Below are 18,776 nucleotides of genomic sequence, written 5' to 3'. Positions count from 1 at the left end.
GACTTTGCTCAGATTGTAGCCAAAGTCCCTGAGGGTTTGCCTCATCCAAAGTAGTTGCGCGCAACACTGTCCTGCGGCAACATACTCGGCCTCAGCGGTGGATAGGGCAACGGAGGTTTGTTTCTTAGATTTCCACGACACCAGGGACCTTCCTAAGAATTGGCACGTCCCCGATGTACTCTTCCTATCGACCTTACATCCAGCATAATCGGAGTCTGAATATCCAATCAAGTCAAAGGTAGACCCCTTTGGATACCAGAGCCCGAGGCAAGGCGTAGCAACTAAATATCTAAGGATTCGCTTCACCGCCACTAAGTGACACTCCTTAGGATCGGATTGAAATCTAGCACACATGCATACGCTAAGCATAATATCCGGTCTACTAACACATAAATAAAGCAAAGAACCTATCATGGACCGGTATGCTTTTTGATCAACGGACTTACCTCCTTTGTTGAGGTTGGTGTGTCCGTCGGTTCCCATCGGAGTCTTTGCGGGCTTGGCGTCCTTCATCCCAAACCGCTTTAGCAGATCTTGCGTGTACTTCGTTTGGGAGATGAAGGTGCCTTCCTTGAGTTGCTTCACTTGGAACCCAAGGAAGTAGTTCAACTCACCCATCATCGACATCTCGAATTTCTGCGTCATCACCCTGCTAAACTCTTCACAAGACTTTTGGTTAGTAGAACCAAAGATTATGTCATCGACATAAATTTGGCACACAAACAAATTACCATCACATGTCTTTGTAAAAAGAGTTGGATCGGCTTTCCCAACCTTGAAAGCATTAACAATTAAAAAGTCTCTAAGGCATTCATACCATGCTCTTGGGGCTTGCTTAAGTCCATAGAGCGCCTTAGAGAGCTTACACACATGGTCGGGGTACCGTTCATCCTCGAAGCCAGGGGGTTGCTCCACGTACACCTCCTCCTTGATTGGCCCCTTGAGGAAGGCACTCTTCACATCCATTTGGTACAACCTGAAAGAATGATGAGCGGCATATGCTAGCAAGATACAAATTGATTCTAGCCTAGCCACAGGAGCAAAAGTCTCCTCGAAATCCAAACCTGCGACTTGGGCATAACCTTTTGCCACAAGTCGAGCCTTGTTTCTCGTCACCACCCCGTGCTCGTCTTGTTTGTTGCGGAACACCCACTTGGTTCCCACAACATTTTGCTTCGGACGAGGCACCAGTGTCCAAACTTCATTCCTCTTGAAGTTGTTTAACTCCTCTTGCATGGCCAACACCCAGTCCGGATCTAGCAAGGCCTCTTCTACCCTGAAAGGCTCAATAGAAGAGACAAAGGAGTAATGCTCACAAAAGTTAACTAATCGAGATCGAGTAGTTACTCCCTTGCTAATGTCACCCAGAATTTGGTCGACGGGATGATCCCTTTGAATCATCGCTCGAACTTGGGTTGGAGGTGCCGGTTGCGCTTCTTCCTCCATCACATGATCATCTTGTGCTCCCCCTTGATCACACGCCTCCTGTTGATGAACCTGTTCATCGTCTTGAGTTGGGGGATGCACCATAGTTGAGGAAGAAGGTTGATCTCGTTCATCTTGTTCCTGTGGCCGTACTTCTCCAATCGACATGGTTCGTATAGCGGCCGTCGGAACATCTTCTTCATCTACATCATCAAGATCAACAACTTGCTCTCTTGGAGAGCCATTAGTCTCATCAAATACAACGTCGCTAGAGACTTCAACCAAACTCGATGATTTGTTGAAGACTCTATACGCCTTTGTATTTGAGTCATAACCTAACAAAAACCCCTCTACAGCTTTGGGAGCAAACTTAGAATTTCTACCCTTCTTTACTAGAATGTAGCACTTGCTCCCAAATACACGAAAGTAAGATACATTGGGTTTGTTACCGGTTATAAGTTCATATGACGTCTTCTTGAGGAGTCGGTGAAGGTAGACCCTGTTGATGGCGTGGCAAGCCGTGTTCACAGCTTCCGACCAAAATCGCTCGGGGGTCTTGAATTCTCCAAGCATCGTCCTCGCCATGTCGATTAGCGTCCTGTTCTTCCTCTCTACCACACCATTTTGCTGTGGTGTGTAGGGAGCGGAGAACTCGTGCTTGATCCCTTCCTCCTCAAGAAACTCTTCCACTTGAAGGTTCTTGAACTCGGACCCGTTGTCGCTCCTTATCTTCTTCACTTTGAGCTCAAACTCATTTTGAGCTCTCCTGAGGAAGTGCTTGAGGGTCCCTTGGGTTTCAGACTTATCCTGCAAAAAGAACACCCAAGTGAAGCGAGAAAAGTCATCAACAATAACTAGACCATACTTACTTCCTCCTATACTCAGATAGGCGACGGGTCCGAAGAGGTCCATATGCAGCAGCTCCAGGGGTCTTGATGTGGTCATCACATTCTTGCTGTGATGTCCTCCTCCCACTTGTTTACCTGCTTGACAAGCTGCACAAGGTCTATCCTTTTCGAATTGCACGTTAGTCAAACCTATCACGTGTTCTCCCTTTAGAAGCTTGTGAAGGTTATTCATCCCCACATGTGCTAAGCGGCGATGCCACAGCCAGCCCATGCTAGTCTTAGCTATTAAGCATGCATCTAGACCAGCCTCTTCTTTTGCAAAATTAACTAAATAAAGTTTGCCGTCTAATATACCCTTAAAAGCTAGTGAACCATCACTTCTTCTAAAGACAGACACATCTACATTTGTAAATAGACAGTTATACCCCATGTTGCATAATTGACTAACAGATAGCAAATTATAACCAAGAGACTCTACTAAAAACACATTAGAAATTGAGTGCTCATTTGAAATTGCAATTTTACCTAACCCTTTTACCTTGCCTTGATTCCCATCACCGAATACAATTGAGTCTTGGGAATCCTTATTCTTGACGTAGGAGGTGAACATCTTCTTCTCCCCCGTCATATGGTTTGTGCATCCGCTGTCGATAATCCAGCTTGAACCCCCGGATGCATAAACCTGCAAGGCAAATTTAGGCTTGGGACTTAGGTACCCAACTCATGTTGGGTCCTACAAGGTTAGTGCAAATATCCTTAGGGACCCAAATGCAAGTTTTGTCTCCTTTGCATTTTGCCCCTAACTTCCTAGCAACAATTTTCTTATCCTTTCTACAAATAGCAAAGGAAGCATTTAAAGCACAATAAATTGTAGTAGGTTCATTCACTACTTTCCTAGGAGCATGAGTAATATTCTTTCTAGGCATAGCATTTTTCCTAGACATATTTTCATCATGCATAAAGGAAGAATTAGAAGCAAACATGGCATGAGAGTTAAAATCATCATATGCATTATAACTCCTATAAGCATTTCTAGTTTGTCTCCTATCATGATATATAAAAGCATGATTTCTTTTAGTACTACTTGCCATAGGGGCCTTCCCTTTCTCCTTGGCGGAGATGGGAGCCTTATGGCTTGTTAAGTTCTTGGCTTCCCTCTTGAAGCCAAGCCCATCCTTAATTGAGGGGTGTCTACCAACCGTGTAGGCATCCCTAGCAAATTTTAGTTTCTCAAAATCACTTTTGCTAGTCTTAAGTTGGGCATTAAGACTAGCTACCTCTTCGTTTAATTTAGAAATGCAAGCTAGGTGTTCACTATAAGCATCAATGTTAATATCTTTACACCTAGTGCACGCTGCAACATTTTCTATACAAGAGGTGGATTTACTAGCAATCTCTAACTTAGCATTCAATTCATCATTAATGCTCCTTAATTTAGAAATTGTATCATGGCAAGAAGATAATTCACAAGAAAGCATTTCATTTCTTTTAACTTCTAGAGCATGAGATCTTTGAGCTTCTACAAATTTATCATGTTCTTCATACAACAAATCCTCTTGCTTTTCTAAAAGTATGTTCTTCTCATTCAGGGCATCAATCAATTCATTAATTTTGTCTACCTTGGTTCTATCTAGGCCCTTAAACAAACATGAGTAATCTACCTCATCCTCATCACTAGATTCGTCCTCACTTGAAGAAGCATAGGTAGAGTTCCGAGTACATACCTTCTTCTCCCTTGCCATAAGGCATGTGTGACGCTCGTTTGGGAAGAGGGTTGATTTGTTGAAGGCGGTGGCGGCGAGTCCTTCATTGTCGGAGTCGGAAGAGGAGCAGTCCGAGTCCCACTCTTTGCCTAGATGGGCCTCGCCCTTTGCCTTCTTGTAATTCTTCTTCTTTTCCCTCTTATTTCCCTGTTCCTGGTCACTATCATTATCGGGGCAGTTAGCGATAAAATGACCAATCTTACCGCACTTGAAGCATGAGCGCTTCCCTTTTGTCTTGGTCTTGCTTGGCTGCCCCTTGTGACCCTTTAGTACCGTCTTGAAGCGTTTAATGATGAGAGCCATCTCTTCATCATTAAGTCCGGCCGCCTCAATTTGTGCCACCTTGCTAGGTAGCGCCTCCTTGCTTCTTGTTGCTTTGAGAGCAAAAGGTTGCGGCTCGTTGATCGGTCCATTCAAGGCGTCGTCCACATACCTTGCTTCCTTGATCATCATTCGCCCGCTGACGAATTTTCCTAGGACTTCTTTGGGCGACATTTTGGTGTACCTAGGATTCTCACGAATATTATTCACCAAATGAGGATCAAGAATGGTAAAGGACCTTAGTAATAGTCGGACGACGTCATGGTCCGTCCATCTCGTGCTTCCATAGCTCCTTATTTTGTTGACAAGGGTCTTGAGCCGGTTGTATGTTTGAGTTGGCTCCTCGCCCCTTATCATCGCAAACCTTCCAAGCTCGCCCTCCACCAACTCCATTTTAGTGAGCATGGTGATGTCGTTCCCTTCGTGAGAAATCTTTAGGGTGTCCCATATCTGCTTGGCATTGTCCAAGCCGCTCACTTTATTATACTCGTCCCTGCACAAAGAGGCTAGCAACACAGTAGTAGCTTGTGCATTTTTATGAATCTGTTCATTGATAAACATAGGGCTATCCGAGCTATCAAATTGCATTCCACTCTCTACAATCTCCCATATGCTAGGATGGAGAGAGAACAAGTGAGTACGCATTTTGTGGCTCCAAAATCCGTAGTCCTCTCCATCAAAGTGAGGGGGCTTGCCAAGTGGAATGGGGAGCAAATGCGAATTTGAACTTTGCGGAATACGAGAGTAGTCAAAAGAAAAGTTCGAATTAACCGGTTTCCTTTTCTCGTAGTCGTTGTGGTCGTCGTCCTTTTGGGAAGAAGAGGATTCGTCGCTGTCGTAGTAGACGATCTCCTTGATGCGCCTTGTCTTCTTCTTCTTCCCATCTTTTCGCTTGTGGCTTGAACCCAAGTCGGTAGACTTGTCATTCTTCGGCTCGTTGAAGATGGACTCCTTCTCGTTGTTGTCGACCACCATCCCCTTTCCATTAGGATCCATCTCTTCGGGCGATTAGTCCCTTTCTTGAAGAGAACGACTCTGATACCAATTGAGAGCACCTAGAGGGGGGGGGGTGAATAGGTGATCCTGTAAAACTTAAACTTATAGCCAAAAAAACTTGTTAAGTGTTAGCACAATTATTGCCAAGTGGCTAGAGAGGAGTCTCAACAAAACACAATACCACAATAGATCAAACACAGAGCGGACACAGTGGTTTATCCCGTGGTTCGGCCAAGACCAACGCTTGCCTACTCCACGTTGTGGCATCCCAACGGACGAGGGTTGCAATCAACCCCTCTCAAGCGGTCCAAAGACCAACTTGAATACCACGGTGTTTTGCTTTGCCTTTCAATATCCCGTTTGCGAGGAATCTCCACAACTTGGAGTCTCTCGCCCTTACACTTGAGATTCACAAAGAAATACGGAGTAAGGGAGGGAATGAGCAACGCAAACAAGACTTCAAAAGATCAGAGCAACAACACGCACACAAGCAGCAATAAGAGCTCGCAACACAACTCAAAGAGTTCACAACTCCACAAAAGCTCTATATGCTATCACAATGAAACGAATGCGCGAGATTGATGTCTTGGTGCTTAGGAATGTTGTAGGAATGCTTGGTGTCCTCCTCCATGCGCCTAGGGGTCCCTTTTATAGCCCCAAGGCAGCTAGGAGCCGTTGAAAACAAATCTGGAAGGCCATCCTTGCCTTCTGTCGTCGGGTGCACCGGACAGTCCGGTGCACACCGGACACTGTCCGGTGCCCGATTTATTTCCATAAATAGCGCAGCCGACCGTTGCTGACTGCTGAAGATCTGGGAGCCGTTGGCGCACCGGACAGTCCGGTGCCCCCTTTCGACCGTTGGTCCAGCCACGTGTCGCGCGCAGATTCCGCTGTCGACCGTTGGCTCAGCCGACCATTGGCTCACCGGACAGTCCGGTGCACACCGGACAGTCCGGTGAATTTTAGCCGTACGTCGTCGGCAATTTCCCGAGAGCGAGCAGTTCGCGTCGAGTCAGCCTGGCGCACCGGACACTGTCCGGTGCACCACCGGACAGTCCGGTGCTCCAGATCGAACTCCAACTTGGCTGTACACAGCCGAGCTTTCTGCACCTCTTCTCTTTTCTTCTACTTTCTGTTTTCAACACTTAGACAAGTATATTAGTACACAAAACCAATGTACTGGGACTTAGAAACATACCTGTTCTCTTGATTTGCACTTTGTTCATCCAAAAGCATAAATTCACATTTAAGCACTTGTGTTGGCACCCAATCACCAAAATACTTAGGAATGGCCCAAGGGCACATTTCCCTTTCACCTCTCCCACGTGGACGCTTGTAACCCCCTACTGCAAGCGCACCCGACCTGGGCGCGGGACGAACACGAAGGCCGCGGGATTCCCACCTCTCTCACGCCGGTCTCCGGCCGCCTCGCTCTCCCCCTTCGCGCTCGCCCTCGCGCTCGACCCATCTGGGCTGGGGCACGCAGCGACACTCACTCGTCGGCCCAAGGGACCCCCCGGTCTCGAAACGCCGACAATACCATTACAAAATTTCTAGCATCATTTAACCATCCATTCAACACACATTGGGTGAATTACATGTTCCATTACATGGTCATTAAATTGTCGTTAAGCCTTTTATGACATAATGGCCTAAAAGGTTATTAAATAGTAAAAAAGATGGATGACTAAAGTCTAAGTTTATGCTTGGGCTAAGTTTATATTGGGTATTTTATACCCACGGGTTAACGGGTATGGGTGAAGGTGAAACATTCTAATACCCGTTTACCCATTGGGTGAAGATTTTTGCCTAATAACAGACCCACGGGTAGAATATTTAGCCCACATACATACCCTAATGGAGTAAATACCCATTAGGTATCGGGTCGCGGGTACCTATTGCCATCTTTAATCGTAATTCGTAAATCCCAAATCGCGCGAGGACTGCCGTGCTACGGTGCACCTCATAGGATCTTAGGGCTAGCTAAAACAGTTTCTATGACTGAAACTGGAAAGCTGTATAATATTGAAAATGGATAGAGTCAAGATTCTTACGGCACCAGAGGCGAGGTGTCTTGATTTTCTAGTGATTTAGATAGGGGTGTTTGGTTTGAGGAATCACTCTATCCAAAATATAGTGGTGTATCATGGGTCCATTTCTCAAATTTGGTGGGATGACATCATTCCTTATATTAGTACTAACTAACTATAAAGAATGAAGTGATGATGGATCAACTCATACCATTCTACAAACCAAACAAAAAAGTGAAGAGTGAGAAGATGATGGACTAGTTCATTCCTCAAACCAAACAGCCTAGTAGTGTTTGGTTCGGTGTCAACGAGGGATGAGATGTGATCAACCCTGGGCTGACCTCGTCCCTTGTTTTTTGAGGGATGACCTCATCCACCATTTTTGAAGAATATTCTTTGACCCTAACTCTAGACCTCTAAACCAAACACGGATCAAATTAGAATGATCTCATCCCATCTCTCTTTATCCTTCATCGTCTCTCCATCCAAACAATACCTTATGCTGCAAACTAAGATCCCTAGCGGTGCACGATCGACGTCCATATTGTCACGCTCTGATCGACTCTTGGTACACCAGATCAGTACACTACGCCTACGCGGTAGCCGCTCACGCAAGGCAAGACACATCGGCCGGCCACGCCAGTGAAGCACTGAAGCTACACACACTTCCCACTGGAGCACACGCTCCTCACGTGCCCGCACCCGAAACGTCCAAAGAAAAAAGAGGGAGGAAACCCACCGACCCCTGCTCGCTCAACACGCAACGACGCGCCTCGGCCTCGCAGAAACAGGGGCCAAAAAGGAAAAGAGAAAAGAGGAAAAGAACGCAGGGAATGGGCAAGCAGCAGCAGGCGCCACCGGCGCGGCGGTCCACGGCGATGTCGGCGCCTCCGCCACCGAAGCGCCGGAAGAAGAAGGGCCGGCCTTCCCTCCTCGACCTCCAGAAGCGGAGCCTCCGCCTCGAGCAGCAGCTCCAGCAGCAGCAGCCCAAGGGGCGACGCTCCAACCGCCGGAGCGCCGGCTCCGCGGACGAGGACGACGACGGCCCCGCCTCCGGCTCCGGCCGCCGCGAGAAGAAGCTGCGCCTCGTCATGGGCCTCCACGACGGATCACCCAAGGTGGGCGCCCCTCTCCCCCCCTCAGGCCCTCACTCGATCTGAGCCCAATCCGACCCAATTCTGTCGATCCCGTGCGGAATTTGCCTAATTCGGGGGCCCTGGCCTCGGGCCGCGTACGGATCTGCGCCGCCGCGCGCCGCCCGAGGAAATTTCTTTGCTATTTTTGGTATGGAAAGGCGCATTCATTTGTTTATATATCTCCGTAGTGGGGTGCAGTGGTCAACTCCGCTCCGCTTAGCCCAGCCAGAGGCCTCCCAATCATTTTTAGTAGATAATCCCAAAGCCTCGCATAGTTGCATCGGGTTGCCGTGGCAATAATTGGCGCAGTTTTTTTAAACGCCCCGTCCCTGAGGCCTGAGCTTTTAAAGGCGTGCGCTTTTCGGGTTCGGTTTTTGTCAGCTTCTCGCGCCAAATTCCGCTACATTTCGCGCTCTTCTTAGATCTCTGTACTTGGTAACTGGTCGCTGGTAAACGAAAGTTTACCCCACCTTTTCTGCTGCCTTTTTTCTACTCTGGGAGGTTTTCGATGCTCGTAAAGATTTTAATTTCGTATGTTCTGTTCTTATTTTTTTTCTCTCAACTGTTGCTGCAGCAGGTAGAAAAGACGAGGAAAGCGACGGATGGGCATGAAGGTTGGTGCTCCTTGCTCTGTGCTATTTACTCTTCAGGTTTCTGCAGGCAAAAAAATTTACCTGGACAAATATGCACAAGGGTGCCATTTTTAATTCTGTTACTGTTGGATGCATTCCAAGTTTATCGTCTTTAATTAATGCTCGTGCGCCTGTCTGCCCTGTGCTCATGGCTTGGATTTGTTCATTCAACAGAGCCGTCAGATTCCGGGCCCACAACACCTTTGCCAAACAAAAAGTTATTGCTCTTCATCCTTGATAGGCTACAGAAGTGAGTTGCTGTGCTCGTTGTCCTTCAGCTCCTCATTCTCACCTCCAGGACCTCTCATCTTTGTATGTCCTGGACTCCTTGTTTCTTGCAGGAAGGATACATATGGTGTATTTTCAGAGCCTGTTGATCCTGAAGAGGTTTGTTGTTTTAGAAGTGATGATGCAATATGTTTGTTTTCTTTGTTTCGATAATTGAAACTGCTGATTTACCTGTTCATGCCCATTTATGGCCAGCTACCTGACTATCATGACATTGTAAAGCATCCGATGGATTTTTCGACAATACGTAAGAAGCTCGATAAGGGTGCCTATTCCAACTTGGAGCAATTTGAGGTGGGGTACAGGATTTGTTTAGATTGATCTTTTATTGGATTCTCCTTCAATCAGCCAGCAATTTGTGTCTGTTTGCTTGGTAATAGCTAGTAATAAGCCGTTGTCCTTTATTCAAAGATTGGCCAGAAATTCTTAGTGCTCTTTGCCACTGGGACCTCTTGCTCTACACCTCAACCCTGGTTGCATGTTTTAGGAGCAGATGTTTAGTCTAAAGGACATCTGGGTTTTCCTGTTAGGTATTGTCTCTTGACGGCGTTCCATGTGTACTGAATCCCATAACCCCAGACCTGAATTTCTTGGCAATATAATTCTCTTAACAATTAATTAAGACATGCAAAAATTTTAAATCAAGTTTAGTCCGCTAATGTTCCGAGTGAAGCACTTACGCCTAGGATCCATTTTATTGGTTGCATAAGAGCATGTTTACTAGCAAAAAGTTTGTCCAACGCTATTTTTGCATTCAGTGACCTATCCAAGATTGTTTCTATTTACTATTGAGTTGCTCTACTTATGCATATAAACTCAGTAGCTTGAAGGGAAGACCTATTTCTTGTTCGAGTTTCTGCGGTGTATCCTTGTTTTTCGGCAGTTTAAGCGTAACATCTGATATAGACAGACAGAACTGTACTAGGTTAGCTGGAAAGTGCAGTATACTCTTTGTAGATATATGAGCACAAGAAGTGCACATTATAATCATCTTTGCTGACAATCTCTTAAGAATGAATTTGCTAGCCAGTGCACATTTGAGTACTGGTGTGTTACTGTTTAACCAAAGCTGCACACTGTGCCATTTGTATTCTCAGTGCTTGGTGAAAGCTTTACGCCTTATTCATGCAGTCATGCTAGAAGAATGCCACATTTTGTTCTGGAATGAATATGAATATTCGATATTGCTTTTAGTGTTCCTGCAGTTCTGCTACAAAGTACTATTTCTTTCCTGGCCTCAGAATGATACATACGTTTTATCAAGTTCATTCAACTTGATTGGAATTTGAATTTACAGGACGATGTGTTCCTGATAAGCACCAACGCGATGTGCTACAATTCACCAGATACAATATACTATCGACAGGTCAAACATTAAGCCTACATGCTATGATCTTTGAATATAGTTATGAATTATGATGTACTTAACATCCGTATTCCATGCATAACAGGCACGAGGTATTCAAGAGATCGCTAAAAAGGATTTTGAGAATCTTAGGCAAGATAGTGATGCCAGTGATCCAGAACCGGAACCAGAATTGGAGCTGGAGCCAGAACCAGAAGAACCAAAGCCACAGCCTCGCAGGGGCAGGCCTCCAAACAAGAACAATGCCAAACAGAAAGTTGGGAAGCCACCAACAGAACGTGCTACTGCAGATTTTTCTGGTGCAACGCTTGCTACTGCCGCAAATATTGGACGCCATGCACAGGCAGATGTTGATCTGTCACGAAGAGCAATGGATAAAGCGATGATGGATATGCTGAGAGCTTCTTTTGCCAATAGAAGGAATGAGCATAATTGGTCTGGCGAGCGGAAATTTGAAAGATTTGAAGAGTGCTCAGGTTTTAAGCTATCTCCTTTTTCTCGTTCTTTCAAAAATTGTCCTTTGAAGGGTAAACATTTAATGAGTACTAACTGCACGAAGGACTAGGCATCCAATCTGTCCAACTCAATATCTTATGTCGCTCTTTTATTCCAGGTTATAGGGGTACATGGTCCGCAAAAATGGGGAAGAGGCCAATTCTGATGGAAGATAGTCGCCGAAGCACATATTGTGAGACTCAACCATCCAATTCAATATATGAGCTGCCGGTATCGTCATCCTACAATGGGACAAAGAAGCTGCTAGTACCAGTTGAGCGTCCGATCCAAATTCTATCCTATAAGTAACTGATGATATACTAATATAATTTCAGCATCATATTAACATCACAGACAGAAAGACACAATCACCACGCTTTAACACAATTTTTTTTATCAGGTTGGGGTTCAGTTACAGCAGTCCTATTCCCGCAGCTTGGCACGATTTGCTGCACAACTTGGTCCTGTGTGCTGGGAGATTGCATCAAGGCGAATTGAACGAAGCCTTGCTCCTGGAACAAAGTTTGGTCGCGGGTGGGTAGGAGATGGCGAAACACCAAACTCTTTTCAGCCACCCGTACTAGCTGCATTTTCAGAAACAACGACACCGCAAGACCGTACAGCAGCTTCAGGTGAGCAGCCATGCCCATCTATGAGCAGCCCTCCTGCCACCGAGGCCTGTGCTGGCAACGACAGAAGCCATTTGGCGGGATCTCAGCCAGATGCTACGCCATATGCTTCTACCAGCACAACGCAGAGGATGAGTTCCGAAGCATTAGCAAGCCAGCAATGTGGATCACTACCACAAATTTCGATAAACCGAGCTGAACGTACCCTTGAGATGATGAAGGGCAGCCCCAATAATCTTCACGGACACCCAGGCATGCAGCAAACTGCGAATGGTTTCAATGCTGTTCCAGGTGCCAAACCAGACTCTTAACTACACTTGTATGGTTAATGTTCCATTTCTCATGACCATTTTAGTTCAAAGATCATGACCTTCAAAGCTTTCTGTCTTTTTTCAGGACCAATGATGTTCCCACATGTGGCTCAACTGGTGGTGAATCAGATGCAGACACATACGGCTGATTGATAACGTTGTGTGTGTGTGCCGGGGGGCGGGGGGTGTCGCCTTTGATCCGTCGTGCCTCAACCTGGGGCTGCAACTGTGAGCCTGTTGTGTAATTGCTTAAGTAGTCATTAGGATGATAGCGTGCATAGATGTGTTGGGTGGATGCTGTAACAGCGGTGACCGGTGAGTTGCGATTCTGAATGTGTAGCAGAAAAACCACAGGCGAAATGAAACATCTGTATAGATTATCGAGGAATTTTTTTAGCATGAAACCGTGCGAATCAGTTTGTCTATTGTCTGTATGGTTTATATACATCAACCTGACGGTGTTCTCGGACTGCAGATGCCACAATGTAGATAAGAAGTACTGCTTCCGTTCTTCAATATTTGTCACCTATTAGTTTATTTTTAAATTAAAACGATGGTACAATATAAATAAGAAGTTCTACCTCTATTCTTGAATGTTTATTTTTAAACCAAAACGTGATAAATAAAAAGAACGGAGGTAGTACGGTGCAGCAATACGTGCCATCTTGCAATGACGGACACAAGCGATGGATCTAACTGATGGTGGGGGGCCTCGGGGCAGCTAGGGAGACTGCAGCCGTCGAAATAGGCCTCCTGGCTAGGGATCGCATATTGGCATGAGGCCGGTCACGGCATGGTGAGCTCTTTCCGTTTTGATCTTGTCGAGAAATTTTGAAATTAGACACCCTGGCCACATGTCAATGGCTTAGACCCCGTTTAGTTTCATTAGTTTTAGAACTAAAATTTAGTTTTGAGAGCACCTAGAGGGGTGAATAGGTGATCCTGTAAAACACTTGAAACTTAATCCACAAAGCTTGATTAGGAGTTAGCACAATTAAGCCAAGTGGCTAGAGAGGAGAACTTGCACAACACGATGATCACAAAGAGATCAACACAGAGATGGCACAGTGGTTTATCCCGTGGTTCGGCCAAGTCAACACTTGTCTACTCCACGTTGTGGCGTCCCAACGGACGAGGGTTGCAATCAACCCCTTTCAAGCGGTCCAAAGACTCACTTGAATACCACGGTGTTTTGCCTTCACTTTACTATATCTCACTTGCGAGGAATCTCCACAACTTGGAGCCTCTCGCCCTTACACTTTGATGTTCACAAAGAAGCACGTAGTAAGGGAGGGATGATCAACGCACACAAGACACGAAATCAGAGTACCAACACGCACACAAGTCACAACAAGAGCTCACAACACAAACCCGGCGAGTTCACAACTCAAATGAAGCTCTAGTTGCTATCACAAAGAATCAAATGCGCGGAATCGAAGTCTTCGTGCCTAGGAATGCTTAGAGAATGCTTGGTGTGTTCCTCCATGCGCCTAGGGGTCCCTTTTATAGCCCCAAGGCAGCTAGGAGCCGTTGAGAGCATTCCAAGAAGGCAATTCTTGCCTTCTGTCGCCTGGCGCACCGGACAGTCCGGTGCACCACCGGACACTGTCCGGTGCAGATCCCTTTCCTTATTTGGCGAAGCCGACCGTTGCAGTCTTGGAGCTGTTGGCGCACCGGACACTGTCCGGTGCCCCTTCTGACCGTTGGCACATGCCACGCGTCGCGCGTGGATTCCGCGGCCGACCGTTGGCCTGGCTGACCGTTGGCTCACCGGACAGTCCGATGATTTATAACTGTCGGGGACCATAATTAGGGGTACCCTCAAGGCTCCTAATTCTCAGCTGGTAACCCCCATCAGCACAAATCTGCAAAGGCCTGATGGGCGCGACTAAGTCAAGGATCGGTCCATTCGAGGGACCCGATCACGCCTCGCCCGAGCCCAGCCTCGGGCAAGGGCAGCCGACCCCGGAGGATCTACGTCTCGCCCGAGGCCCCCCTCCAGCAACGGGCACACCTTCGGCTCGCCCGAGGCCCAGTCTTCGCCAAGAAGCAACCTAGGCCAAATCGCCACGTCAACCGACCAAATCGCAGGAGCATTTAATGCAAAGGTGGCCTGACACCTTTATCCTAACGCACGTCCTCCAGTCGACAGAGCCGCAGTCGACAGAGCCGAAGTGACCGCAGTCACTTCGCCGCTCCACTGACCGGTCTGACAAGAGGACAGCGCCGCCTGCGCCGCTCCGACTGCTGTGCCACTCGACAGAGTGAGGCTGACAGCAGCCAGGCCCGGCCTCAGGCGCCATAGGAAACTCCGCTTCGCCCGACCCCAGGGCTCGGACTCAGGCTCAGCCCCGAAAGACGACGAACTCCGCTTCGCCCGACCCTAGGGCTCGGACTCGGGCTCAGCCCCGGAAGATGACGAACTACGCTTCGCCCGACCCCAGGGCTCGGACTCGGGCTCAGCCCCGGAAGACGACGAACTCCGCTTCACCCGACCCCAGGGCTCGGACTCGGGCTCAGCCCCGGAAGACGACGAACTCCGCTCCGCCCGACCCAGGGCTCGGACTCGGGCTCAGCCCCAGAAGACGACGAACTCCACTTCGCCCGACCCCAGGGCTCGGACTGAGCCCTGGCCTCAGCCGACGGTCTCCGCCTCGCCCGACCTAGGGGCTCGGACTCGACCTCGACCTCGACCTCGGAAGACAGACTCGACCTCGACCTCAGAGGAGCCTCTACATCGCCCAACCTAGGGCACCACGGACCGACCACGTCGACAGGAGGCGCCATCATTACCCTACCCCAAGCTAACTCAGGCTACGGGGAACAAGACCGGCGTCCCATCTGGCTCGCTCCGCCAGACAAGTAATGATGGCGCCCCGCACGCTCTGTGACGACGGCGGCTCTCAGCCCCCTTACAGAAGCAAGAGGACGTCAACAAGGACTCGACAGCCCCGACAGCTGTCCTTCCGCCAGGCTCCAGCGCTCCTCCGACGGCCACGACACCACACGAACCGGGTGCCAAAACCTCTCCGGCTGCCACGATGGCATGTACTTAGGGCGCTAGCTCTCCTCCGCTAGACACGTTAGCACACTGCTACACCCCCATTGTACACCTGGATCCTCTCCTTGCACCTATAAAAGGAAGGACCAGAGCCCTCTTACAAAAGGTTGGCCGCGCGGGGAAAGGACGGGACAGACGCTCGCGTGAGGCTGCTCGCTCCCTCCCGCGTGGACGCTTGTAACCCCCTACTGCAAGCGCACCCGACCTAGGCGCGGGACAAACACGAAGGCCGCGTGATTTCCACCTCTCACGCCCGTCTCCCTCCGGCTGCCTTCCCCCTTCGCGCTCCGTCTCGCGCCGACCCATCTGGGCTGGGGCACGCGGCGACAATTTACTCGTCGGTCCATGGACCCCCGGTCTCGAAACGCCGACAGTTGGCGCGCCAGGTAGGGGTCTGCTGCGTGTTGACGAACAGCTTCCCGTCAAGCTCCAGATGGGCAGTCTCCAGCAACCTTTCCAGCCCGGGATGGTGCTCCGTTTTGGGAGTCTTGAGTTCATGTCCCTCGACGGCAGCTACGACATGATACTCCTTCCCCCGCCGTGTGACAGCGACAATGGCGGCCGATAGCCCGCCCGCCGGCGGCGAAATCGACGACGTCTTCCCCGCGTGGTGGAAGAACAACATTCGAGCTCACCCCGTCCCCTCCCCCGCCGACGGAGGAGGAGGCGGGGCAACCAAGGCCAAGCAGGAGGCGACACCTCGTCGACTGTCGAGCGAGTCGACGGTGCCGACGCCCCAACGGGGGGCACGTCGGGCATCGACCTCGCGTCTGAGACGAAGACGAGCGCCGTCTCCCCGCAACACGCCGACCTCAAGCAAACGGACGACGCCAGCACGCTCGCGAAAGGCTTGTTGGGCGTCACCCTCGTACCTGAGACGACGGTGCAGTCAGTCCCTGACGTGACTTCGTCACCGCCCGTCGACCAAGAGGTACCAACCGATTCCCATCTCACGCCTTTTGGATTCAGCCTCGACCCGCCAAGCGACTTCGCTTTGGTGGACGCTCTCGTAGAGGCGAGTCCAAACCCTCTAGGGTATCGTATGCGGTCACTCTGGGACCGGCTGACGGACGTCTCAACCTACGGGCCCTCGGGGTCCGAGGAAGATGACGAGCCCGACTCCTGTTGGGATTTCTCCAGACTTGGTAACCCCAGTGCCATGCGAGACTTTATGACCGCGTGTGACTAATGCCTTTCTGACTGTTCTGATGGTAGCCGCAGCCTCCGCGACGAGGACTGCGGCCCAAGTCGTGAATGTTTCCACGTCGATCTAGGGGGTCCCTCCGAAGGCAACCATCTTGGTATGCCGGAGAACGGTGATCTTCCTAGGCCTGTGCCTCGCGTTGACATCCTACGAGAGCTAGCTGTGGTCCCCGTTCCGGCGGGGGTCATGACCCACAGCTCGAGCAAATCCGCGTGGTGCAGGCCAGGCTCGACGAGGGAGCAGGAACACTTGAGCCGATCCGCCGGGACGTCGGGCAGGAATGGGCGGGCCAACCTCCGTCCGGGGAAGTGCGTCATCTACCCCAGGGTTTCCAGCACCGCATCGCCGACGATGTCAGGATGAGGCCGCCACCCGCTTCCAGTGGAGTCGGCCAGAACCTGGCTGCAGCGGCAATGCTCCTCCGCGTGATGCCGAAGCCATCAACCACCGAGGGGCGGCGAATCCAGGGAGAGCTCAAGAATCTCCTGGAGGACGCCGCGGTCCGACGGGCCGAAAGCTCCGCCTCCCGAAGGCAGGGGTACCCCTCGGAACATCGCGCCGCGACTTCCCGATTCATGCGGGAAGCCTCGGTCCACATTGGGCGCACGCGCAACACAGCGCATGCGGCCCCGGGTCGCCTCGGCAACGAGCACCATCACCGCAACCGTCGGGCCCACCTCGACGAGAGGGTGCGCCGAGGCTACCACCCAAGGCGTGGGGGACGCTACGACAGCGGGGAGGATCGGAGTCCCTCGCCCGAACCACCCGGTCCGCAGGCTTTCAGCCGCGTCATACGACGGGCGTCGTTCCCGACCCGGTTCCGAACCCCGACTACTATCACAAAGTACTCGGGGGAGACGAGACCGGAACTGTGGCTCGCGGACTACCGGCTGGCCTGCCAGCTGGGTGGAACGGACGATGACAACCTCATCATCCGCAACCTCCCCCTGTTCCTCTCCGACACCGCTCGCGCCTGGTTGGAGCACCTGCCTCCGGGGCAAATCTCCAACTGGGACGACCTGGTCCAAGCCTTCGCCGGCAATTTCCAGGGCACGTACGTGCGCCCTGGAAACTCCTGGGACCTCCAAAGCTGCCGACAGCAGCCGGGAGAGTCTCTCCGGGACTACATCCGGCGATTCTCGAAGCAGCGCACCGAGCTGCCTAACATCACCGATTCAGATGTCATCGGTGTGTTCCTCGCCGGCACCACCTGCCACGACCTGGTGAGCAAGCTGGGTCGCAAGACCCCCACCAGGGCGAGCGAGCTGATGGACATCGCCACCAAGTTCGCCTCTGGCCAGGAGGCGGTTGAGGCTATCTTCCGGAAGGACAAGTAGCCCCAGGGCCGCCCACCGGAGGATGCCCCCGAGGCGTCAACTCAGCGCGGCGCCAAGAAGAAAGGCAAGAAGAAGTCGCAAGCGAAACGCGACGCCGCCGACGCGGACCTTGTCGCCGCCGCCGAGTACAAGAACCCTCGGAAACCCCCCGGAGGTGCCAACCTCTTCGACAAGATGCTCAAGGAGTCGTGCCCCTATCATCAGGGGCCCATTAAGCACACCCTTGAGGAGTGCGCTATGCTTCGGCGCCACTTTCACAGGGCCGGGCCACCCGCGGAGGGTGGCAGGGCTCGCGACGACGATAAGAAGGAAGATCACCAGGCAGGAGAGTTCCTCGAGGTCCGCGATTGCTTCATGATCTACGGTGGGCAAACGGCGAACGCCTCGGTTCGGCACCGCAAGCAAGAGCGTCGGGAGGTCTGTTCGGTAAAGGTGGCGGCGCCAGTCTACCTAGACTGGTCCGACAAGCCCATCACCTTCGACCAAGCCGACCACCCCGACCGCGTGCCGAGCCTGGGGAAATACCCGCTCGTTGTCGACCCCGTCATCGGCGACATCAGGCTCACCAAGGTCCTCATGGACGGAGGCAGCAGCCTCAACATCATTTACGCCAAGACCCTCGGGCTCCTGCGTGTTGATCTGTCCTCGGTCCGGGCAGGCGCTGCGCCTTTCCACGGGATCATCCCCGGGAAGCGCGTCCAGCCCCTCGGACAACTCGATCTTCCCGTCTGCTTTGGGACGCCCTCCAACTTCCGAAGGGAGACCCTCACGTTCGAGGTGGCCGGGTTCCGAGGAACCTACCACGCAGTACTGGGGAGGCCATGCTACACGAAGTTCATGGCCATCCCCAACTACACCTACCTCAAGCTCAAGATGTCGGGCCCCAATGGGGTCATCACCATCGGCCCCACGTACCGACACGCGTTCGAATGCG

The 18,776-nt window shown here is 50.8% G+C and overlaps 1 protein-coding gene across 2 annotated transcripts; it reads left to right on the top strand.

Annotated features, from left to right (window-relative positions):
* Positions 1–7,490: 7,490 nt before the first annotated feature.
* Positions 7,491–12,751, top strand: LOC100281438 (uncharacterized). Of its 2 annotated transcripts, none has more exons than XM_035964786.1 (10): positions 7,491–8,501; positions 9,094–9,133; positions 9,326–9,401; positions 9,493–9,538; positions 9,635–9,733; positions 10,737–10,805; positions 10,891–11,281; positions 11,419–11,573; positions 11,701–12,220; positions 12,326–12,751. In XM_035964786.1, exons 1-10 carry the CDS (start codon positions 8,217–8,219, stop codon positions 12,391–12,393), a joined length of 1,749 nt encoding a protein of 582 aa, XP_035820679.1. In that variant the 5' UTR covers positions 7,491–8,216; the 3' UTR covers positions 12,394–12,751. The 2 variants fall into 2 exon arrangements, with proteins under 2 accessions (XP_035820679.1, NP_001354943.1); NM_001368014.1 differs by having other exon boundaries at positions 8,185–8,501; positions 9,097–9,133; positions 12,326–12,714.
* Positions 12,752–18,776: the final 6,025 nt, after the last annotated feature.

The sequence above is a fragment of the Zea mays genome, chromosome 2, assembly GCF_902167145.1.
Source record: "Zea mays cultivar B73 chromosome 2, Zm-B73-REFERENCE-NAM-5.0, whole genome shotgun sequence".
Taxonomy (NCBI): domain Eukaryota; kingdom Viridiplantae; phylum Streptophyta; class Magnoliopsida; order Poales; family Poaceae; genus Zea; species Zea mays.
The sequence above is the reverse complement of the archived record's forward strand: the minus strand, read 5'-3'. Positions and strand labels throughout refer to the sequence as shown.